At 37.9% G+C, this 25400-nt stretch overlaps 1 protein-coding gene across 1 annotated transcript; it reads left to right on the forward strand.

Moving 5' to 3' along the window:
• The first annotated feature begins 1882 nt into the window (after window positions 1–1882).
• Window positions 1883–25220, forward strand: LOC104594487 (uncharacterized). The gene is made up of 10 exons (XM_010254776.3): window positions 1883–3209; window positions 3298–3598; window positions 9828–9909; window positions 11716–11773; window positions 22077–22165; window positions 22267–22362; window positions 22458–22528; window positions 24299–24396; window positions 24697–24784; window positions 24876–25220. The coding sequence occupies exons 1-10, from the start codon at window positions 2729–2731 to the stop codon at window positions 24913–24915; spliced, it is 1404 nt and encodes a 467-aa protein (XP_010253078.1). The 5' UTR covers window positions 1883–2728; the 3' UTR covers window positions 24916–25220.
• The last annotated feature ends 180 nt before the right edge of the window (window positions 25221–25400 follow it).

Here is a 25400-nt window from a genome sequence, read left to right on the forward strand (position 1 = left end):
CTTTTTTTTTTCACCATAACAGTAGACCATGATACGATTAAGTAAGGTTAGTGTTGATGCATAATGCAAGCGGATCAGATTGGATTGGATTCAAATCAGATTCAACGTTGTCCATGATGTATCCGATTGGATCTCATAAGTAAGGCTATGAATTTGAATTTGATCGGGAAGTCAAATATTCATATCTGATCCAATCCTATTGGTTTTCTTTAAAAATTAATAAATTTTTAAAATAAAAATGAAATATACCATTTTAAATAAAGAAAAACAAAAAATACAAGTATTTTTTTATTTATTTTCATCGTATATATATATATATACATGTTTATTTATAAACAAATAAGCAATATAACAAGTTTATAAAAGAATTTAAATTATATATTTATAAATAAATATATGACCAAATATATTTGATCAAATATGATTGGATTTGATCATGACCCGATCATTTGCACCCATGTGACTTAACTCCATATTTGCATGTATTAATATTACATAAATATGTATTTATACATGTATATTGTATGTTAAGAATTTGTAGGTTAATGGCAAGCTTTTTACAAAACACGATAACCGTAATCTTTTATACATAATAATACTAATATTGAATTAATATAAACCTTTAAAATATAAAAAATAAATACATTTTACAAGAGGAGGTAGAAAAGTTGAGCTAACATGAGCCGACTTGTTATGACTTAGGATTAAGGTCGGGATTGAACAACTCAGGCAAGACTAGGGTTAACCTCAACTCGACCTAAACCGGCTCGACTCAACCCATAGGTGACACCATTCCTATGAGTGCAAATGGATCAGATCATTATTTGGTCGAATTTAGATCATCCCAGTTCAAATCTTTGAATGAGATCGATAATAGGTTCCAATAAAAAATCAGGTCGAATTTGGATCACCCCTATCTGATCCAAGAAGATTCGATCCAATATATATGCTATATATTTATTTATATAAATATAATATATATATGTTATTTATTTATTTATAAACATATTATTTTGATTGTATTTTGTAAGTTTGTTACATTATTTATTTTTTTCAATAAAAATGTATACATATGATGAGAATAATTAAAACAATACTTGTATTGTTTTGTTTTTCTTTATTTAAATCGATATATTTTATTTTTTTCTTTTAATAATTTATTAATTTTTAAAGAGAATAAAGCGAATTGGATCAGTTCCGGATAACAAACACCCTGATTCGAATCCGATCCGATCCGATCCGTGCATCCCTACATCCCAACCACCAACATCATTTTGGAAACGTCGTATTAATACAAGGTACTTCGAGTTAACTCAACATCAACACGCCACACGTCAACCCCCACAGATATGATGAGACGCATGGCAACGAGACCGGATTTGCTCCTCACAGCTGACGCCTCACACGCACATCCTACTATACATCGGAAACATCTCTCGTAGTTAATTATTATTTACGGGAGATGCTCTCGATGCACGGTGGATATACATGTGAGGCGCCAGTTGTGAGAAGCAGATCCCGTCTCACAACGGCAACTTCCTGTTTTCCGGTGTATGACTCGGCGTCGTGGGACCCATGACATCATGCGGATCTTCTGCTGGCATCACTCTTTTGGTCCCACCGCACTCCATGAGACCATGAACATTGCTGAATTGCAGGGCAGCTCAAATTTTGGGTCCACCTGTTGTGGCCCACCGCCAGCTAGGGGAGTTCATCGGAATGTTAATCAGATATTTTTTTGGGTAAAAAAATGCTGATCAGATGGTTGGGGCCGTTGGGAGCCATGTTTTTCTTTTTTTAATTTTTTGGTTACTAAACAATTGCGGATTTAGTTAACGATTCTGAGACAATTGATGATATATTATGACGATGTCGTCGTTCAATCCCATTCGATTCCGCTCTCTTCCATTCTTTATTTCTTGGGTTAGTTTTTCATCATTTTATGTTTTTAAACTTATTATGCTTTTCGTCGCCGTCTCAGTGCACGGTGATGTTAATGGTGGCGCACGTTGCAAACCAGAAGCCAAAACGTATGCACCGTCTTCCCCTAGTAGAAAGAGGACTGGGGACGGGAAGCCGGGAAGCGGACTCGGGTTCTCTTTCTTTAAAATAGAAAGCAGGTCGCTAAAAGGGGTGGTGGGATTTGGGAAAGCGCTATCGCGCTCTCTCGGTGTCACTGTAGAACTGTAGAATAACAACTCCTCTACCATTGTCGTCTGCATCAAAGACCAAACTTAAAAGCAGTAGCAGAAAGAAAACCCGAAAATCATTTTTCCCTTTCAATTCTCTGAAACATAAAAACGAAAAAAATGGGTAATCAATCGTTCGTCTTTTTTTTTTAATTTTTAATCACACTATAAATATTATTATAATTTCTGGTCCGCACCCCGCATTTCGTAACCCCGCCAAAATCCCTGAAATCTCTCTCTCTCTCTCTCTCTCTCTCCCTCTGAGACTGTCAGACCACATACACATACACATCTACAGCTACTGATAAGTGACTATCGGTGTCTGAAAAAAAAGGAGGGAAGCCTTCGTATCTTATTCTCAGTCAGTTATTCTCTAAAACTCCTAGTCCGCTCGATAAATCCCTTCTCATTCTACTCATCCTTCTGAGATATAAATCAAGTGTTTCTTCGACGATAACGACTTCCATAGGAGATTTCTGGTCTTATTAGGATTTTTAATACATGGCCTCCGAGTAGATGGATTTGTTCCACCCCAGAGAATGGACAACGGATTGAATTCGCAAATGGTTTTCCAGGACGATGGTCTGCAGTTCAGCTGCGGTGCTCCCCAACGTCACGTTGCTGATCCCGGCCGCAAAACCAGGGAGGTCAGCGGCTTTGCAGACGAGAAGATGTTTCCCATCGTCCGAGACCGCTATGTCCGGACACCGGCTTCGGAATTCCGACGGAGCCTTTATGACAGCTCACCTGGTAGGCAAGATCGTCCTGAGAATCAGCAGAATTGGAATGGCAATGGAAGCGCTCGACCGCCCAGTGCCGATGGTTCGGAAGGAGAGGAAGATGACGACGAGGAGGAGGATGACGAAGTTGACGAAGGAGACCGGGAAGTTGAGGCTTTGGACCGTTTGGTTGCGGCCGATGACGGCAACAATAAGAATAACAATAGCAGCAGTAGTGTACATAGTAGCTCCGAGAAAATACGCAATGAAAAATCAAATTTACAGAAACACCCTTCTTTTGGTATGAAAATCTAGCTAATTTTTATTTCTCCTTTTTTTTTCTTTTCATTCTTGATCTTGGAATGCTTAGATCGAGTTCATTTTGACAGGCGGTTCAAGCAGGGGAGCATTGGAAAAGGATGTGAACGTTGTTCAGTCTGCAACTAGCATTAGAGGGAGTCCTAGCGAACAACAACATCAACAAGGTCGGATTACTCACTACGACAATGCAGTTACAATTGCAGAACCGGACATTTATTATTCGCAGTTTCTCCAAGGGACGGAGGGAACAACCCTTGTGCAGAAGGAAATGGGAGGGGACAATGGGTGTGGGTTTAGTGGGAGACGGGATGGATCTTTGTCAAATGAATCCGGAGAATCTCTAAGGGCAATTCTCTCAGATCCTCTGACGTAAGTCTCTCTGATCGTGTGCTGCTTCTTTTTTCATTCTCAATATTTTTCTTTGTCACAGAATATTTGCACTACAGAATTTGTGCTTTAAGTTAGTGAACCGATTTATTTCACTGGCCTGGGCCGCCTGGCAAAACTTTAAAACTAAAACTGCAAGGGATTTCCTTTGGATACATCTTGCCTACTCTCTTCCTTTTTCATAGATCTATTTCATTTGCATATTTCAATTACATATCCTGGCTTTTGGTTCTCCAGTACAATTAACTATGATTTGTACCCCGACTAGCTAAAGAATCCGCTAATCTATTGTCTGATTGGCGAATCCTGGAGAATGCTCCAGCTCCATAATTAGACCACTTACCTCCATTGAGTTCCTATGGTGCTAGGTTCCTAGTGCAGTGCATTAGTATGAAACCAACTTATGATCACATTCGAGTCTCCTACTGCAATGTCCCTCTAGTTTGGCTGTTTTCCCATTCTTAATCCTTGTAATATAGCTAATATTTCTGTGTTGGTTCAGTCTCCTTGAGTCCTTGACCTCCAGGTCCAGAGTATATAGCCGTTATGTGCCCTTGGTGATGTTTGAAAATATCTCCAATTCCCGACCTAACTGGATTTACCATGCTGCGCCCAACAAAGTTAATTTTTAATAGGGTGATGCAGTGGAGCCCAGCTCATTACTCTTTGCTGCGGGTTTCTTTAACCCGAACTGTATTTCTTGGTCACCTCTAATTAATGTTATGGATTTATTTATTTATTTTGATATGGTAAGGGAATTAAACAAGATGAGAAAAGGATCCTCCTAGCACATCTGCAAGGATAATGTAGTCTAGGTCACACGAACTGGCAGTGGAATCACTTATGGCTCCATGATGCCCTTTGTTCGCCAGTCAATCAGCAGACAGTTACCTTCTTTATGCACGTGGTGATAGCTTATCGAATGTTGTGGATTTATTTAATCCTAACTGTATTTTTTTCTAGTACCATAGGTGGAAAAATCATGTGGACATGCACTTGAGAAACAGTTTTTTTGGAGTATGTGGAAAGAAGGAATTCTAAAATATTCAACAAGGAGATTGAGGTCAGAACTATTATTGATATCATTGCCTTAAGGGTGGCCCATTGGGTCTCTATTAGAGAGGAGTTCAAGGGTAATTCTCTAGATTCCTTCCTGAGAGAACAGAGAAGGAATACTAATCAGGACTGGATAGGTTTTGTTCATGGGGTTATAAATTTAACTTTGATGGCCACTTGCTAGGAAACCATGGACCTTCCGGAGTAAGTGTCAACTTTAGAAGCCATCAAGGCAATACCTTGTTGAGTTTCTCAGAACCTGTTGGTGCAAACTCCCTTAGAGCTGATCTTCTTGCCCTTCTACAAGGGCTTAAATTATTTCATTCTTCATGTTGGAAGAGCCTTCTCGTATGAGGCAAGTGTCAGTGGTTGTTGATTGGATGAAGGGTATTGAAAAGGTCCTTGAACCCTCAGATTTTATTGGGAGTAAAATCTCTAGCTGCTCTTTTGAACATCTCACTGCTCATTCAGATAGATACTTTGGCCAACTAATTCTTTTGCTGATTCAATTCTCTTGTGAGAGGTGGAGTTGGGTGACGGGTTAACTCCACCTCCCACAGTCATTATTATTTCTCTTGTGAGAGGTTGTCGGTGCTGGCAGAATGCTGCCTGCGTGGACAACCTTATTTTAATATATAGATTCTTCGGCTATCTGAAGTGTTATAATAAAATATAGAAAAAAAATCATCTCGAAAGACCAAACAGTGCACAGATCAAGCAACATTACTAAACATGTAAAAGAGTAGGCACTGTTATATGGATTATATTTTTGTTTATATGCAAATTATAATGTTATTTAGTATTTTAAATATGTTTAAAGTTTCAACAAAATGAAATCTTTCTGGTTTTTGTTTTTTCTAAAGTTTTGGGGGAGACGGGGAGAATCCTTTTCTATTGTCTTTCAATACAAATATCTTCTATTTACTTCCTTCACCCCCCCCCCCCCCCTTTCAGTGAAAAGTTCACTGAAAAATAAAAATAGAAAGCTCTGCACTATTTAACTGGCAATTTGCATTTTTGTTCTATGAATGTAATGATGCAGTTGAAATAATTTATACTCACCTAACTTTAAATTACACTTCATAAGGTTTCTTATACATTTGGAAGAAGGGTTGGAGCGACAAGTCTATATCACATGGGCAGAAGCAGTGAAGAAGATGTGAGACATGGTTGTATGAGAAATCAGGCTCCTTCTCAGTGAAATCCTTTTTTAATGGCCTATCAAGGGAGGATACCTCTATCTTCCCAAGTAACAGGATCTGGATCAGGTCCGTACCATCAAAGCTAGCCTTCTTTGTTTGGACTGCAGTGCTGGATAAGGTTCCAACCAAGGAAAACTTAGTTCGAAGAGGCCTAGTGGTGGCGGATCTGGACTGCACCTTGTGTAATGGAAATGTGGAGACTGCTAGCCATCTATTACTGCACTGTGAGTCTGCGGCTTCACTTACTGGATTTGGGTAAGGTTGCTGGAGTTTTTTGGAGTTAAAATGTGCTTCCAGCTGATGTGGAGGGCTTCATAGAGGCCTGGTTCTTAGGAGGCCTCAGCAAGGTGGGTAAGGTAGCTTGGAGCATCATCCCCTCTGTTGTTTCCTGGGCAGTGTGGGGTGAAAGAAATAACAGATTTTTTTGAAGGGAGGCAGAAGTCAAAAGAAGAGGTGCTCAACAGGATTTTTGGGATGGTATTTTCGTGGCTGACAAATCACTCACTTTTTTAAAAACAGACACACTTGTTCTTTTTTGAGATTGATTTACTTTTTGTAAGAAACATATAGTGTTTTTTGGGCTTGATTGGGGGTTGACTTTGATGAGTTTTATTGTCTTTCCCACTGTACAGTTTTCTCATTGTACAGGGGCCTTATTGTATTTTGGCCTTTTGATATTAATGAAATGCTTTACATTACAGGCAAAAAAAACAAAATCTCTTGCAATGTGGTGGGTTTCTTATGGAGATATTTCAATTCCTTATTTATAGTTCAGTTTTTTCGGCCCTGCGATCTGGATGCAATCTTCTCTGTGTGGCTAAATATTCAAGGGAGAAAAAAAAGGCACATATTTTTTAGAGTTGTGTTCCATTGCAATAGGTTGGGGGCTTTGATGAGAAAGTATTAGGAGACTGTTCGAGGGTAGTAAAAGAGGTATGGGCAGATTATGTGCTGACATTGGAAATATGGTTGTATACTGGTTTTGGTGTTACCAGAATTTTAAGGGATGGACAGATCTTATAGTTTGGACTTTTAGGTTACTTTTGAACTGTCTTTTGATGTTGAAAATTGATTAATTGTTTGAGATGTTAGTCTCTGGTGATGTATTTCACTATGATGTTAGGTTCTAGCTCATCGCCCTAGATGCTATTTTACTCTTTATCTTTTATTATTATTATTTGTTAGGTGACATAACTTTGTTAAATAAAAAAGAATAAGTATATACAAGGCTTAGCTGCTTAGTTAGAGCCCAAAAGCTCCATATATAGGTTGGACTAGTCACTTATCCCAAAGCCTAGTATTATAGCCAAGCCCAAAACATTTGTTGCCTATAAATCCTAGTGATTTAAAAGGCGCGCCTCAGGTGCATAGGCGAGGCGTATTTTGGGGTATGCGCCTCGCCCAGGTCCTAGGCGCACCCCTTTCAAAAGGTGCGCGCCTAGTGCGCCTTGCGCCTCAGCCCAGGCATGCGCCTTTTTAAAATTTTGCGCTTTTTGTTTTTTTTTTTTTTTTAGTCTAACAGCTGGGCCGGGGGCTCCGCCCTCGGACCCCCGACCACACCCCTCGAGGCAAGCCCGAACAAGTCTATGTTAGGGTCTGAAATTCTTATTTGCTAATGTTGTTCATTATTCATTGCAATAAAATATCCTCTTAAAAGGCAATGAAAGTTATAAAACCATTGTTTTTTATGTGAGAAATAAGAAATTCAGACCCTAACATAGACTTGTTTGGGCTTGCCTTGAGGGGCGTGGTACAAAGGCGACTCATAGAATCAAGAATGCAATATGTTTTACATCACATTAACTACTTGAAGCAATGCATTTAAGGAAAAAAAGAGATTGTGGGCTTTACATGCTTGAAAATGCTTTATATGTTTGCTTTTATTTTTAAATTTTCATTTGAATACACTTTACGTGTTATTTTTATGTATTTTAATATTAGATAATAGGTTTTTTAAATCATTTATTTTAAAATTTAAGTTTATATTTTTTATTAACATTATGTTTAATATTTTTTGACATTTCTTAAAAAAATTTGGCATTTTTTTTTGAATTTTCTTTTTTTTTTGTGCCTTTCTTAAAAAGGCATGCATCTCGCCTTGTGCCTTGCGCTTTTAAAATACTGATAAACCCCTTGTTTAGTCAAAGCATCTCCCATTGCATTTGTTGATCTTTGTACCCATTGAGAAGGCTAGACCTGCTTCCCCGGCCAGCCAATTTATCTCCTTTATTGTACTCTTCTTTTTTTTTTTTAATGAAAAATTTCTTTCATTTACTATAAAACTGATGGTTGCTAATGTAGTAGTCATTGCTATTGTACTCTCTCTCTCTCTCTACACACACATGTATATAGGCATGCTTTTTATTGTATTGATTGGTTACTAATTATTTGGTGGAGAACATATTCATAATTAAATATTTAGGATTATAGTAATCAATTCAACAAGCCATTCAGTACTTCAGTCATTTTTTTTTGATGAATAATAATAAGTTTATTGATTCAGAAGCAAATTAGAGTGAGTTCATACATCATCCCAGTGAGAGGCGCGAGCTGCAGCCCCTCCTTGAAACTTACAAGTAAACTAGGAAAGAAAAACAAGAATCACAACTGAGCCCAAAATAATTCTTCCCTATTTACCCCTTGCTTAGCTAACACATCTGACAAGGTATTTGCTGATCTCCCCACCCACTGTACAGTGACCAACATATTCCTTGTCAACCAACTAAATTTCTTCATTTCATTCTTGTATCGCCACATAGCCTCTTCAGAATTTTTCAACCAACCCACCACCACTTTGGCATCCCCCTCGATTATTAGTTGTTGTACCCCCAGCTGGTTTGCAAATTGGACCCCTTGTACAACAGCTAAAAGTTCTGCCCTGATGGAATTCCCAATTCCCAAAGGACCTGAGTAGAGCAACAAAATCTCTCCCTTCTCATTTCTCAAAGTACCCCCCACTCCGGATAATCCTGGATTACCCATGCTGCTTCCATCAAAGTTCAACTTAATTGAGCCTTCGGGTGGAGGAGACCAGCTTGTAATTGATTTGGCCTTTAAAGATGAACACCTTGCTACTGCTGACCAATTTCTCCAAATGTCATTAAAGGAGAATTGATGAAAGATTTCCAAGGTCTTCAGCCAATGTATTGCCCTGTTTAACACACAGTCTTTCAAATCTTGGCTGTTCCTTTCCTTATCTTGAAAAATTCTGAGATTCCTCTCTTCCCAAAGAGTCCAAGTCAAGGCAGCACGAGCACATCTCCACATAATTCTCCCTATTTTTGTAGGCCAATAAAAGGTAGAATGGTTGAAGAGCATGTGAACTTCTGCTGATAGACTCCAACTACCCCCAAACAACGAAAGTAGCCAAGCCCAAAGGTCTGCAGAAAAGGGACAAGATACTAATAGATGGTAACAATCCTCACCGTGAGCTCTACAGAGGATACACCAATTAGGAGAAATACAGAGAAAAGGTCTTCTCTTTTGTAGGTTGTCTAAGTGTTTATTTTCCCATGGAAAACTTCCCAACAAAAAGCCATAATTTTTGGGGGGACTGGCTTACACCAAATTTCTTTTGACGGAAAGGGTTGGTGAGTAGAAAGTTGAGAGATGGACTTGAAAAAAGAAGCACAAGTGAAGGTTCCATTGGGTCTAGGAGTCCAAACCCTCTTATCTGGCTTGGAGGGATCCAAACAAACCTGATTAAGACACCCAAGCAAAAAAGAAAGACTCAATTTCAGTCAAAACCCACATAATGACTTGTTCACTAAAAGACAAAGCATTATATCATTCTGTTCAGCGATTATCAAATGACCCCCAAGTACTTTATCTGGCTGATACTTGTGCATTTCCTTGGCTGAATGTCTGATGAGTTATTATTCATGCATTAACTATTGAAATTACATCGTTTGTTTTCTGATCAGTTCCGCTATTTTCTATTGTGTTTTTATTAGAGGAACCCTCATGGACGATGCAATGATTTTGCCCTGTGGGCACTCTTTTGGAAGTGGTGGAATGCAGCATGTATTTAGAATGGTGGGTTTTCATCCTGTGTATTTCTTGGGATATTGATTTGTGATCATTCTCTTTATTATGTAGTGCTACTCTGTAAGAGTAATACATTTACATGTATGTCGGGAAAAAAGCTTCTGGCATAATGTTAAATGGTTAAAAAGGCAACTAACTTCTTTTATTACTTGGATAAGAAAAGATTCTACATTGTTTTGAATACTGACAGCTTTCACATTGAAGATCAGACATAGACCCGGACATAGAGAAAGCAGGAAACAGGACTGAAAAGAGTCAAAAGACTACCCAGACCCAGTCTAGAATGCCACAAATAGATGCTAGACTTATTTTGACTGTCTTGAAGACTGCAGGACAGAAGACTGAAATGAAGAACCCAGGAAGTAGAGACCACCAGATTCAAGCCAATGTCCAATCATCCTCCCTATTTCCAGATCCTGAAATATACAAAGAGCCAGGAATTAAATTTACTCTGCAATTAGAATTCTTAGTAATATGACTGACAGCAGGTAAATTTGTGGTCAATTGGGGAACATGAAGGACAGAAGATGATGTAAGATATAGGAAGAGTCAAATACCAGCCTAACAAAACAAACCTATTGTACATAACATCCATTCATTCCTCACAACTATTGAAGTTTATGGTTAACATTTTAACAATAAAAAATGATAAAGATACTTAATATGTTATACATCATAAATATTTTCCACATATGTGGACACACTTATTAAATTGTATATTTGTGTTTTTTTTATCAGAAAGAAGATGAATTTTATTAATAAATGACTGAAATAGGTTACAGAAAAACACAAACTATGCCCAACAACATATTACAAAACAGCCCAAAAAAGCCATTGCCTGTAGACCCATTGGCAGTCCTCCTAATCCAAGTAAAAGAGGCATTGAGCTCCAAATTTCTTAAATCAGCTTGTTTAGCAAGTTTTAGACCTTGTAGCAGCGCTAACAACTCAGCCTTTTGAGAGTCACCCACCCCCAAAGGACCTGAATACATTGCTAATACTTTGCTTGAAGTATCTCTAAAGACACCACCAATGCCTGCCAAACCCAGGTTTCCTATAGAGCTTTCATCAAAATTTAGCTTAATTTTGTTGGTACCTGGGGGCTACCATTCCATCACCTTTCTTTCTTCCAATTTGGAGGAGTGCGGTACTTCATTCCATGCCCTTACTATATCAGTAATTGAGAACATTTGAAAGAGCTCAAGAATTTTTACCCAATGTGCTACTCTAATCTTTATAATTTCCACAATTTCTTCCTTTGGCCTGTACTTCTACCTTGTGAAGTTGCAAAAAATCTGTCAAGTGTATGTACGTGTTTTTAAAACAAAACTGACAGGTAACATGGAAAACTTTGACCCCTAGGCGGTTTTCCAAAAAATCTGTTCAACTTCCTGACTTATGACTTGAACCATCCATGCATGTGGGTGTTAGAACCCCAAGGACCATTAAGTTACCAAGGTGACCACCTTTAAGAACAATGTCTATACTGTACAAGGTTAAAAGGGAAGTACCTGGTTAGGACTCTGTTTCAACTTCTGATCGCAATATTTTATGAGAGGTCAGTTAATACTTTGTATTTTGTGTGTATCCAAATGGATGGTACACCCCCATCCATCATAGTTCAATAGTAAAGAAGAAAAAGAGAAACCAAAAGAACAATGATATGGGTTTGAGTCATTTGACAGATTGCATGTTTATCAATATACCATACCTACACCTATTATTTGTTGCATTCCTTTTACTAGTACTGGTTTTAGACATTTCATTAATTTAGCTTCTATAATGGATCTTCAGAAGGCTTGCTGTATTTGTTCACAGTCAGTTTCAGAAGATTCAGTGGCACCAAATCTGAGTAAGTTTTAGTTTTCTATGTCAATTGCAGTCTAAATTTTCTCTCATCATATTTAACTGTTTCTTTTTCTTTTTGGTTTGGTAATATTTGAGAGTTTTTTGTTATAGTTTAGCTGCTTCCACTTCTATGTTATTTAAGATGATATTTTAGTTTGTTGATTACTTGAAGTATGATCCATCTGATTATTAAATAGTTCAGTTGTATTTTATTTCATTTATTCAGGTCATTTTTTTTGCTACTTCACAAGGTAGAATTTGGTTACTATTTAGCCATAAAATATATTTGACTTGATCTAAAATCAATATTTTAGTTAAGTTACTCAGCTTTAGGATATTCTGTTTCACAAAGTTGGACATAAAGTTTTTTTCCCTTTTTTGCTCAGTTGGACTAAAAGGTAGTTATTGCTGAGTCTGCATGCTCTATGATTACTTGCAAGTCTAAATTTTTAAAAATTAATTGATGGTACTACTGGCTTCTTATGTGTTATTGTTCAGTCATGCACCATCGCTTGTTCTGCATAAATTGATTTGATGCTACTGAGCTTTAGGATGTTCCATTTCACAAAGTTGGACTTAAAAGGTAGGGTTTTTTTTGGGGGGCCTCAGTTGGACTGAAAAGTAATTATTGCTGAGTCTGCATTACGTTTTTGGAGATTAATTGATGGTACTACTGGCTTCTTATGTGTTGTTGTTCAGTCATGCACCATTGCTTGTTCTGCATAAAGCAATTTGATGTCGAAACCATACTGAACTTTTTCACATCCTGTGACAGTTACCTTTTCCTTTACTAACTTTTTCACGTCTTGCACAAGTTATCTTTTCCTTTTAACTAACTTTTTCACATCCTGAAATAAACTCAAGAAACTTTCAGGCATGTGTAAATCCTGTATGCTTCTGTTCAAACTTATAAAAGGGCAACCATGACTCTGGTAGTAAATATTTTTTTCTCAAGATAATAAAGGCAGCGCCTAGTCATTCTGGCCTCTGCAGTTCAAATATTGACTACCTAGTTCCCAGACAAAAAAATAAAATAAAGGTAAAACTGTGAGAGGGTAGGTGAAATTGCTTCTTTTTGTTCTCTCAGTGCCTTTTAATCTCTACATTTAAGAAATCTAACTAGAATATAAAAATGTTAAATAACTCGTGCAAAAAGGGCATATGCTAAGACTTAAGAATACCACATATTAATGATTAAATAAATTGCTCACCTAGTTTGAGTAATGTTTTAGACCTAGTTGATTATTAGTTGCAATTAGTTGCAATTAGTTGTGCTGGCTCTTTAGGGTTTAAATCACTTGGTAAAGTTCTGAGAATTCCTAATCTTCATCGTGGACAATGACTACTTGACTCCTTAAGTTAACTGCATTTTTCTGAAGGACTGACACCATCTAAGTTCCGCTGGACAAATGTATTGCAGGCCTGCGGCTTCACTTGATTCGGTAGATGTGCCAATTCACCAATGGGAGTGTTTTCACCAAAAGGGTATCTATCCTTGCTTTTGTATGCTGTATGTAAGTGGCTGTGTTTTACAATCTGGCACTAGTTCATCTTTCAAATTTACCCATCATAATCAACTTACAGCCACAATGATGTAGCTGCATGAGAGGGTTTCTTTTCCATCCTTAGAAGTAAATTAAAAAAAGGAGGGAAGTAAAAATGTTCTGATCTGATCAAAAGAAGGGGACAAGTAAAATGGAGATGACCCAATATCCCCAACCCAATCAGTCATGAAAGATCATATTGAACAAAAATAAGTGCAAACAAAAGCAAGCCATGGGCTTAAGAAAGAACAAGTCAATGTAATGGAGGGTGTGATTAGAAATCATCTGGGTGTGGTGGTGGCACTCTTCTCAGGACCAATAGGTATTGGTGACTCAATACAGGCTGAATCTCTAGCCCTACTTCAAGGTCTAAAGTTGGCTGAGCAGATAGGAATAACAAACTTAGAAATAGAAGGAGACTCACTACTGGTCATTTCTTGGGCTAAAAACATCACATCAGTACCTTGGAAGCTCAAATTTATCTTCAGAGAAATTGACATACTTACAAGGAGGATCAACTCTCAGTTTGGTTGGATCAAATGGATTGCAAATGGGATGGCGGATACCCTAGCAAAACAGGGGGCAAATAGATCTACATTGTACTGGGCAGAACTGTAACTGATTGTATGTGAGTGCAGATTAGATTAATGCTTTTCTACTACCTATAACTTTTATAACTGATTGTAACTTTTGCTATGTTATTAATTAAAAATTTCTTGCTGATAAAAAAAAAAAAACTATGTAATGGAGGGCAAGTTTACTCAAGATGGGATTTTAGAGTTGGAAATAGGTTCAAGTAGGTAAGGATGAAATTGATGTGAATGGGTAGGATGGTTTTAGGTTGAAGGGTTTGGGGGCTCAATTGCGAGGGCACTGCAGATTTGTTCCAAAACTGTGAGAAGTTTCGAGCTGAAAGTAATAGGTTGGAGTTTGAAATTTTAATGAAAGATTATATGTAGGTTTTATACATAATATGTAGGACTGTTTGGTTGCTCCATTGCAACCTGGGTGGCCTAGGTAGGTTGGAGGGTGGGCCTTGGCACAACGGTTGGGTTTCTCCATTGCGACCTGGGTGACCAGGGTTCAAATCTTGGAAACAGCCTCTCTGTATGTGTAGTAGGGGTAAGGCTACTTACATCTGTCCCTCCCCAGACCCCGCATTGGTGTGAGCTCATGCACTGGGCTGCCCTTTTTTATGTAGGACTGTAGGAGCAACCAATTTTGGTAGGACTCTGAGTATGGCCTGCAAAATTCTGAATGCACAAAGAAAATTTGAGAAGTCTGAACACAGGCTTCTAAGTAAAGTTTTTGGATGGTTTGGTAGGATAAAGTGATCAAAACTTATCGAAGTGACCTAGTATAAAGGCATTATAAGGTTAAAAGACAAAAAATCTGGGCCCTAAGAGAATTAGGTGAAATTTTGGAAATTAGGGTTAGGCTTGGGATTTTCCAAAGCTGTTCTAGGGGATATTTACAAGGTTAAGGGATGGGATCAAATTGTGTTTTCACTCACCAAACCTAGAGTGAGATGATTTATGGATAAGAGTTACCATAGAGCATAGAAACTAGTGAAGGCCTCCATCATATCTTTAATGGTTGTAAGAGTGCTGAATTTGTGGAGTTATAATTCTGCTACTTTCTTGATCAGTAACACTGTAACACTTAAACTTGTATTAATAGAGGAAAGAAAGAAACCCCTGTACACTGGCCAATGGCAAGGAAACTATGCAATTGGGTAGAATGCAGCAGAGCACTGAGTAAAAGGAATACAATACAATCCGAAAATTAACTTTGTCGTTCCACCTCAAAGCCCGGTGCCTTGCATACAAGTTGTGGTCTAACTTGAATAAAAGAAACCAGAAACTGTTTGTTTTCTGATATGAATTCAGTAGGAAAAAGACGAGAAAAAAGGTCAAGAACAGAAGAGGAGAAGAGAGAAGAGGAGAAGAGGAGAAGAAGAAGAAGAGAAAAGTAGAGAAGAGAAGAGAAGAGAAGAGAAGAGAAAGGGTGCAGGTGCCTCATCAGTATGTTTGTAACTTAACATTAGTGGAGTTACACTAATACCCCTGCTGCCTACATAAGAAACATAAACAAATATATCTGGCCTAACTAGCATAACTACCACAAAATAACATTAAATTACATAAAGATATAAAGTGGGACCACACACTAACAACTATCTCTACACTCACCCTCAAGTTGGGAATAGATATTAGTCATTCCCAACTTGCATAAATCTATCTTCAACTTGGTCTTTGTACCCACCTTAGTGAAGAGATCAACTAGTTGCATGTCTGAGGCAATATAGGGAAGACACGCTTCTTGAGATGCAACTCTCTCTCTTAGATGATAAAGTGCCGGTCCACTTCAATGTGATTAGTTTTGTCATGCTGTATTGGATTGTGAGTAATGTTAATGATAGATTGATTATTGTAATACAATGTTAGAGGCTTTTCATATTCAACACCTAGTTCATCAAGTAAAGATCTCAACCATAACACTTCTGCCACCCCATTAGCCATAGACTTGTATTCAACTTCAGCATTGGAGCGAGCAACAATACCCAGAGGTAGATTTCCTGTCATCAACACAACCAGCCCAATCAGCATTCGTGTATGCTTCTATTTTTATGTGACCATTATTCTTGAAGAGTATGCCTCTCCCTAGGCATCTCTTTAGAGTTACCGTTGATATATAACTCTGTCTTCAAGTGGCTCTCCACTTTCTGCTTTTATCTTATGGTTCAACTCAATGGGTGTGTTGGTAGGTTTAACTCCTAACTTCCTAGTTTCTTTTAACAAATCAAGAACATACTTTCTTTGGGAGACAAAGATGCCATGCTTAGATCTGGCTACCTCAATTCTCAAGAAGTAACGTAGTTCCCCCATCTTTTACTTCAAACTCTTAGTGAAAAAGTTGCTTATGAGAGTCAATCTCACCAATATCACTTCTTGTCACTACAATATCATCTACATAGACAGCAAGCAGAGTCAAGAGTCTCTTTTTCTTAAAGAAGAGAGTGCGATCTGATTGAACTTGAATATAGCTAAATTGCTCCAAAGTGTTGAGACACAAATAAAGGGAATACAAGTGTACAAGAGAAGGCCACGCCAGCCTTTAAAGAATGTAACTAACAGCCAACCACTAGAACAAACTAAATAACAAACTAGACAAGTGGAGAGGCTGGTATAACAGAATTGTAACAGCAGTATATAAATAAGGAAAGGAGGTTAGGAGGGGATTATCGATTTGGGAATACAATCTCTCTCTCTCTCATTCAGGAGGCAGGCTCCCAGAGGTCGATTACTCCTTCTTGCCCGATTCAGTTTGTCTTCATGTAGTCGAGCTAATGCTGTTGCTTCAAGAACGGTGGTGGGCTGCATGGCTTTTACCTCCAGCCACATGTGATGTGTCTTCCTTGGTTGGCTTCTTTATATCCCCAGTCAGATAGACTAATTTGCCTCTACCTCCAATAGCCATAATAACTGATTGGGCCCAATCCAAGTAATTGGTTCCATCAAACCTAACAGTAGTAATCTGAAAAGAGCTCTCAGTCATGTTTCCAGCCCCTAAAATACCTTCCCCTTGAGTCTTTAACTCATTTCCAGCCTTCTCCGTTCTATATAAAATATTAACAGGTCACTCTTTCAAGAAGGAAACCCCTAAACTGCCTTTTCTATGCAGAAAACCCTAAACGATTGAAATCAGCCACCTAGAAATCACTCACAGTCAAAAATTATCACCGAGAAATCACTCACAGCCACGAATTATCACCCAGAAATCATCCACAGTCAAAATAACAAGCCTGGGAGCAAAGAACTGATCGTAGGGTTTGAAAACCCTAGAGAAAAGAACAGGGAAAGCAGAGAACTGTCAACCGCTGCTTGCAGAGTGGTTTAAACTGCTCTTATTCCAGGTCGATCTCAATAAAAAGAAGTATTTTCTCAGAAGAAAGTTGATTGTCACCTTCAATCTTCAGTTTAAACCCTAATCTTGGACTTACCTATTTTCTCCGATCCTTCCTGGTCACCGGGCATTCTCCAAAGGTCATGCAATCCCTTGGGCAGCAACCAAAGACTCCAGCAACCTCCAAGGATCAGGCGGTGATGCAGAGCTTCCAGTCCTAAGAAGTTTTCATGTAGCTGACTGGATCAGGCTCACATGAGAACCCTAATCTCTCCTAGGTTTGCTCTGATATCAACTTGAATAAAAGAAACCAGAAACTGTTTGTTTTCTGATATGAATTCAGTAGGAAAAAGAAGAGAAAAAAGGTCAAGAACAGAAGAGAAGAAGAAGAAGAAGAAGAAGAAGAAGAAGAAGAAGAGAAGAGAAAAGGGTGTGGGTTAAGTTATCTTGCTGCCCCTCGTGCCTTTCCACGGGATGCATAAACTCTTATTTGCTGGTCTAATAAAATTTCACTCATTTATCAACAAAAAAAGTTATCTTGCTGCCCCATCAGTCTATTATTTATATATTTGTAACTTAACATTAGTGGAGTTACACTAATACTCCTGTTGCCAACATAGGAAACAGAAATAAATATAAAACAAATATATCTAGCCTGACTACCATAAAATAACATGAAATAATATAAAGATATAAAGTGGGACCACACACTAACAACTATCTCTACAGTCTATCAACCCCACCTCTAGTTTATTATTACAATTCTGCCATTAATAACCATAGCCCATAGAAAACTAAATAGCTGCTAAGCAACTACAACTATATATGAGATCTAAAATATAAGCTAATTGCATTTAAAGAAAAAGATTAAAGGACTCCTTGGTTGGACCACAGCAGAAACATACTGAAATTACTAAAGTATTCCCTTCTATCAAATTCAGCCCAACTCCCAATCACCATTTGTGTGCTGTATCAGGGCATATTTCAAGTACATTTTTCCTCCTAGAAGTCTTAATAGGTGTTGTGCGCTCCTTATCACTAAGCCTATAAATGAGCTCTTCTATAAAAGATACGTAAGTACAAACTAGATCATTAAGAAGGGCCCCAGAAATAATCCGCTCCTTGTGTGAACAAAGATGTAGCTGATCCAGTAAACAGGAAATGAGAGGGTTTTGTTGCATCTATATTATTCTCTTTGTGGTTTTCCCTTTTTTTTTTTTGCTTTTGATGATGATAGGTTGGTGTCATGATGTGGACATAGGAAGGTAAGTGGGCGTCAAGATGGGATGGCTGCAGCAAGCCATCAAGTTTGAGGCATGCACTTTACGGAGTTGTTCTTGATCCATTGAGAGAGGTTTGGACTTTTTAGAAGAATCCTTCTTGAATCCACACATGAAAGCATGTTTTTTGAAGAGTAAAATTGGTGGGTCAGCAGAGTGGATTCGTATTCAGGTGAAAAGGCAAGGCCACCCTCCAACCTCAGTGTGTATTGTGGACAGAGAACTGTGGCTGGAGTTGTTGCCAGAGAAAAACATTTCAGCGGACTGGAGGGAGTTGGTGGTAGGTCATCATGATTGGATTCAGTTGTTGTTGGTAGGCCAGGACAGGGGGAGTTAGGACAAAGCTAAAGGGGAAGGAGATAGTGCAAGATTCTATTGGGGGGGACTGTTCGGATCTGGAGAAGACCTTGATGACACGACGGAAATCACAGCGGTGGGGAACCAGTGTGTGTAAGATGACGTTGATGTGGCAGTCATCCATACCTTGTGACCAAAGGAGCCTTTTACAACCGCAGCTCAACTTGCTTGTTAGTAAGGGAGGTTGGGATTCAGAAATTTCAAATTTTGAATGAAAAGGACTTTTTTGAAGGAGTGGTGTCTACATCTATTGAGAGATTGGGCCAGTTGGGTCTTCATCGAGAAAAGTTGGGGCAAATGGGAGGTGAATGCAGGGAAGTAGGTCCTTTGCAAAAAATGCTCATCAAATGATTGTGAGGAGACAAGAAGTCTTAATTGTAGGGTTGGGCATGACACAAGAAGGAACCACTACTACTCAATTGAGGGGGCCATTTGAGGTCATGCCACCTGTTAGCCCAACCCGTTTATCCAGTGAGCCAATCATGAACCCAACCTAGGGTCAAACAAGGTTTATAGGAACTGGCTTAAATCCTCTAGTAGAACCCCTTGTGTCAACGAGTTCATCAATCGAAAGGGCCTTGAGCTGGGGTTTTAGGAGGAAGGACAACTTCAAATGCAGTCGGTTGCTCCGGTTGATATCAATGAGTTCCCTTTGACTAGGTGTGATTAGCAAATATTAGAAGACCATGAGACTAATCCAATAGATGAAGAAGTTGAAGTGGCTCTCACTGTTTCAGAGCTGGTGGTGATTGGGCAAGGGGAGGACGAAGATTCATTGGAAGTTTTTGAGGTGATGCCTGGCTCAAGCCCTATTACTTCTTTACCAGCAGAGTGGCCGACAGTTGGTGAGGTCTCTGTCTCAACTACAAGGAAAACAAGTACGAACGAAGGGCCGGGGTGCTTCTTGAGGGTAGAATCTATGTCGAGGAACTTTCTACTTGGGTTCTTTCAAAATTTTTTGGATTTTGGGCTTTCTTGGGGTATCTTTAAAAGGTATAGAGGGGTTAACGAAGGCGTATCTAATGGAGGTAGAGAGGAGGATGCTAGAGGAGAAAGGAAGAATGGAGAGGAAAACAGAGAGGGAATTGTTCAGGCTCTCTTGGGTCTCAATGAAAAATTAAAAATGCAGGGGCAGCACGGTTAGGGTGGGAAAGGAAGGAAGAAAGGATAGGGATTGATGGGGGTGAAGCAAGGGCTAGGGTAGTGCACCAAAACCTTTATTCATTTAAATGAAGATAGTGTCTTGAAATATTAGAGGCCTAAAATCCGGCCGAAGGAGTATAGTAGTAGGATCCCACTTATGATCATGGAAACCAGATATTCTCTGTCTCCAAGAAACCAAAATGGAAGTAATGGAAACTCAAACAACAAGGACTGTATGGGGAGAGCACGATTGTAACTGCGAGTCTCTTACGGCTAAGGTTCTAAATATTGATACAGGCCAATACACTGGATGGGGCATATTGGCATGTATCTTTGGGCGCTTATATTTTTTTAGTTTTTAGGTCAGCCCCTGAAACTCAACCTTAAGTGCCGTATTAGTGACCCACCAATACAATATGTATTGGCTGATACAAGCTAATACATTGCGGAATTTCAATCCTTGCTTCTAGCTATTGGCACGGTAGGAGGCTTGGTGGTGATTTGGGACGTAAATATTAACAGATTTCTTGACTTTTTTTAAAGAAGATGTGCTCTAAATCCTATCAAACTTGGTCACTCTCTACAATTATCCATTCAAATCCTACCTACAAATTTCATTGAAATAGACTCATTTTTCTTAATCTGAAGCTTTTTGCAGATTTGGGATGAAAATGTAATTCTTGTAGTTCTGCCTCAAAAGACTTCTTAACCTAACCAATATATACTCTTATTCCTTTAATCACTATTAACTAGTGTTGCATAGACATGGACATGGAAGCCAGAATCTGATGTATGTTTACTGATAAAAAAAGAATCTGATGTATGTTCAAGAGTCCGACTCAACAAGATGGAAAAATATGAACTTGCAGATATGTCCATGGAAAGTTTATATTATTAAAATAGTTTATATATTTTGAATTCTAACATTATACACCTGCAAAAAAGGGGTCTACAATGTTGCCATTGTTACCAAGTAACATTTAATTTAAAAAATGGCATTCATCATATACATTAGTTATTCACTTATGTGAAATAAGCCAGGAAACAAAAAGGAAATGTGACGTAGAAATAATCCAAGTAGGTAGTCCTACATCAGTTGCTCTTAGAGCTGTCAATGCTACATTACTGATGAGGGACCTTGTTTTTATCTAACATTGTCCGGCATGTTTCATGATGTTTTCTGCATCTAGCTTGCTTTACCAGATTGTGCAGATGAAGTAGACAAGTAGTGATTCTAAGATGTTTGGTGGTTAGATACAACTTTTTAGTGTATTCATGTCTCCTAAAGCCCCATTAAGCATTTCTTATCAGTAAATCTAAATGAAACATTTGAACAGTTTTGTTGAAGTTGTAATTACTGACATCATCTTTAGTTAGTTGCCCTTGTACTGCTTTTGATTTTTTTTTTTGAAAGGTAAAATATAATATATTGATACCAAAAAATGCACAAAAGCCCTATTCTGTGCATCAACCATAGGGCTACCATGAGCCTCCAAAAAAGTCAATAGACAAAAAGGAATGGCTGAAATCCCCACAAAAGGCTCTATGAGCGGAGAGCCAACTCTTAATAAAACCAAAAGATGCATTAATAACAGCCTTGACAGGGTTTTTCTTTGGAAGGAAAACTCCTGCATTTTGCCCTAAACCATACTGCCCACATTACAGCCAAAGGAACCACATGCAATACTGTTTCTCTTCTTATTCATTCCTGGAACATTTCAGCCTCTGAGGAGCTTATTAACTGAAAGAGGAAAACATCCACACAATTGGTTTGCCTTCTGATAATGTGACCAGACCTTACTGGAGAAGTCACTGTGCAAAAATAAGTGATTAAAAGATTACTGCTGCTGCTCACATAATGGGCAAAGGCAGTTGTCAATATCCATTCCTCTCCTATCAAGGTTCTCCTTACACTGTTTTTTTATTGACAGATATTGGATAACACTTTGTTTCTATAACTTGATTCTATCAGATGTTTTCTCTTTATTATAATCCATAAAACGTGGACCAATAAAAAGTGATGAAAAAACAAAAAGGCGGTAACTAACTCTGGATATATTCTACTCTGCTTGCATAGCTCTGCGTGCTGCAGTTCAAGCATTTCGCAGGGAAGAAGAATTGCAGTCTTTTCGGGCATCAAAAAGAAGAAGAGAAAGGTTTGAACAGGTTTGTCTTCTCCATGACCTGTACTTTGCCATCTAAGCTCTACTTAGAACATTCCTAGATATTCCTTTTCCTTCTAAATATCTATTTCATCATTTTTGCAGGACAAGTATGGTTATGGTGATACATTTCCCATGGACATGTCAAGGGGTAGAGGTGTTCAATTTCCATTTTCAGTTAGTGACCGGGTTATCATAAGGGTAATATATAGTGCACACCCAAAGTTTAGTGTATTATATTTTTATTTTTCTTTGCTCAAACTTGGGAGGTAATACCTCAATGGAATATGAGCCAGGGTAATAAGAGGACACCACAACGCTTCATTGGACGTGAGGCTGTTATAACAACACAATGCTTGAATGGATGGTTAGTTATCTCTGTGTATTTGTTCCCATTCCATGTTTTTACAGTTCTATTATGATATGCCTTTTCTAGAGAAGAATGCTAGAAAGATGTGAAATATATTCATCAATTTTCTGTCCATCAATTATGCAAAATATAAAATGTGAAATTTATACCTCAATCTATTCCATTTACTATGACTTCTTTCACCATCACCCATGGGAACTCGTAATTAGTTCCTCGTATGTATCATGAAAGTGATCCACAAAATCTGTATGGATGTGTGAATGTGCTGCCAACCCTTGGATTAAATTCTGAGGAACATTTGGGGGAAAAGAGTTTTAGTGGGCGTGTGGGTTGTGGAATTTGTTCTGATAGATTTCAGTTTAGCTACTCTGCACAAACTTCTCGTTTCTTTTTTTTTTCAATCTTTTCTGATAGATTTTTACTATCATTTTTTAATATTTTCCTTTTTCTACAGGCTTTTTTCTAATTTGAATAATCTGTGATAATCCTGCTCCACCATTCCACTCTGTTAAGTACCATAACCATCGTTAAATAATGGGCCCTTAAAACCATTTCTCACTACTTCAACCCATGTCCTTTTAGTCTGCCCCTATCTCTTATAGACCCTTCAACTTACAAGTTACAATTAATCACATCTATCTTGGTACTGGTGCTTTAGATGGTCTTCTACACGTGACCAAACTATTGCAATCTTGTTTCACTCATTTTATCACCTATTGAAGCCACTCCTAGGTTCTTTCAACTAAATTTATTTCTGATCCTATCATTTCTAGTTTTCCCACTCATACATTTCAACATTCACATTACTAGTTTTCTATTACACTCATTATTGAACATGTTGTTTCTTGACTGTCCAGCACTCTATCCATATAACATTGTTGGCTTTATAGCATTGTTATAAAATTTTCCTTTGTGACATTCTCCTATTATGTAGGGACTCCATATGCATTCCTCCATTTTACCCATCTTGTTCTAATTCTATAGGCAACATCCTCCTCAATCTCTTCTTTGTTATGAATTATTTAACCAAAGTAATAAAAGAGGTCACATTGAGTTATCTCTTGGTCTCAAATCCTAAGTATACCTTGGTTTGCACTCCTATTATTGTTAAATTTATTTTGCATATATTCATTTTTTAATCCCAGTTATTTTAAAACTTAATTTTATATTGAATCCTTTGCTAATTTCATCAATTAATAATATGCTATCAGCAAACATCAGGCACCATGGGACTTCTTGAATACATAACCTTCATAGATTAGAAATAGGTGTCTGAGTGTAGGAAGAAGAAGAAAAATAGGGTGGGTTACTGTTCACACCAAAAACATTTCATTATATACTAAGATGGAAATTACAGTTATGCCCCTATAAGGGCGCCCAAAATACAAATAACAGAAAAGACAACAATACCCCCAAGTCAAATGCATATTCCTCGATAGAAATGTATAGAACTTGAAAGGAGAATTAAAGAATTTTTTTAGCTTTAGAGGGTGAGGGAACACATTCAATAAGCTCTCAAAGGAAAAACACTATCAGTCCATCATCTCTGCTAGAATGGACTTATGTACTCCCTAGGCTTTTCTTTTCTCACGCCCAAGAGAATTTTTGGCAACCTTAATCCCAACTATTTGGGGTGTAGACAAAATTCCCATGGCCCTAATGGAAATAATATTTTTGTGGATGTATTGAGTCGCTATTTTCCTTTCGTCTGAATGTGTGCGTAATTACAAATTTGTATGGTTCCTCGTTAATTTTGGATTTCAACAGGTACGTTGTAAAGACATTGGACAATGCAGAGAGTGTCAAATTGCAGTATCGTTCTTTGGCCAAGGTTTCTGATAATCCATTATCAAATCTTATGTCAGGCAAGACCACTCCAAACTGGCTTTAATCCTTGGATACCCACAATTGAAGCAACCATAGGACATCTAAATGCAGCAGCTTCTTGCATACTAAATTTGACAACAGTCTAAAAAAATAAAAAGTTTTGATTCCTTGGAACCATGCACTGTAATACTTCACAGTGAAAGTTATTACAGCGCCATTTGATTGACCTAAAAAATGATACGTTATTGAACATCTTGTAATCTTTTCTATGTGAAATATATCTAACAAGCAATCTCTCTCTCTCTCTCTCTCTCTCTCTCTCTCTCTCCATTTACCAGTTCCTGTTGAAGCGAGAAGCAGGCTCGTTATATTTAAAAAATTTGAGTGTATGTTGAGAACCAGACTTGTTATGTTTACAAAGTTAAAGTAAGCACAAAAAGCCAGAGGAAAACAATCATCTTCCTGTTTGACTTACTTTTGTTATTTGGCCTTAACTTACATTTAATCGATGGATCAGGAATTCAGATGAAGGATTGTTGATGGTAATGGAAGCATGATCGAGAAGCTTATTGTGGGGTGTCACTTGTGAAAATAGGCTTGCAGATTGAGAAGGCACGGTACGACTGTACGAGGAGCTAAAACTTATGGCTTGTTTAGCTGATAGTTTTACCTTGATACCGATAGTAAGCTCTTACCCTGATAAAGAGCATGCTTTTTATTGGTGATGGCTAAACCATTTGCCCAGAATGCTCGTTCATGGAGCAAATAATATGGGTGGTCATGAAAAACCAGAAAAACTGAAAAAATTGAACCACCAGTAATCTGAACTGAAAAGTCCAATTAACCAAAACGGTTGGTTCAATTTTGCTTTTTCTTTTTCAAAATTTCGGTTTTTTGGCTTGGTTTCATTTCTTATTAAAAAACGCGATTAACTGAAAAATCAAATCAGTCAACCAGAACCAGTTAATCAATTGATTTGGTTCAATTTTGGTTTGGATTTAAACAAAAAAAAAAAAGCAAATATTTACAAGTCTTGAAATTT

This window comes from Nelumbo nucifera, chromosome 2, assembly GCF_055504915.1.
Source record: "Nelumbo nucifera cultivar China Antique chromosome 2, China Antique-T2T, whole genome shotgun sequence".
Classification (NCBI taxonomy): Eukaryota; Viridiplantae; Streptophyta; class Magnoliopsida; order Proteales; family Nelumbonaceae; genus Nelumbo; species Nelumbo nucifera.

What these genes read in the sequence shown, in the direction of transcription:
- LOC104594487 (XM_010254776.3), top strand. Translation starts at nt 2,729, where the DNA reads ATGGACAACGGATTGAATTCGCAAATGGTTTTCCAGGACGATGGTCTG. An exon ending in GAAGAGAAAGGTTTGAACAG is followed by an intron (nt 22,166 to 22,266) that starts GTTTGTCTTCTC and finishes TCATTTTTGCAG; the next exon opens with GACAAGTATGGTTATGGTGA. An exon ending in ACACAATGCTTGAATGGATG is followed by an intron (nt 22,529 to 24,298) that starts GTTAGTTATCTC and finishes GGATTTCAACAG; the next exon opens with GTACGTTGTAAAGACATTGG.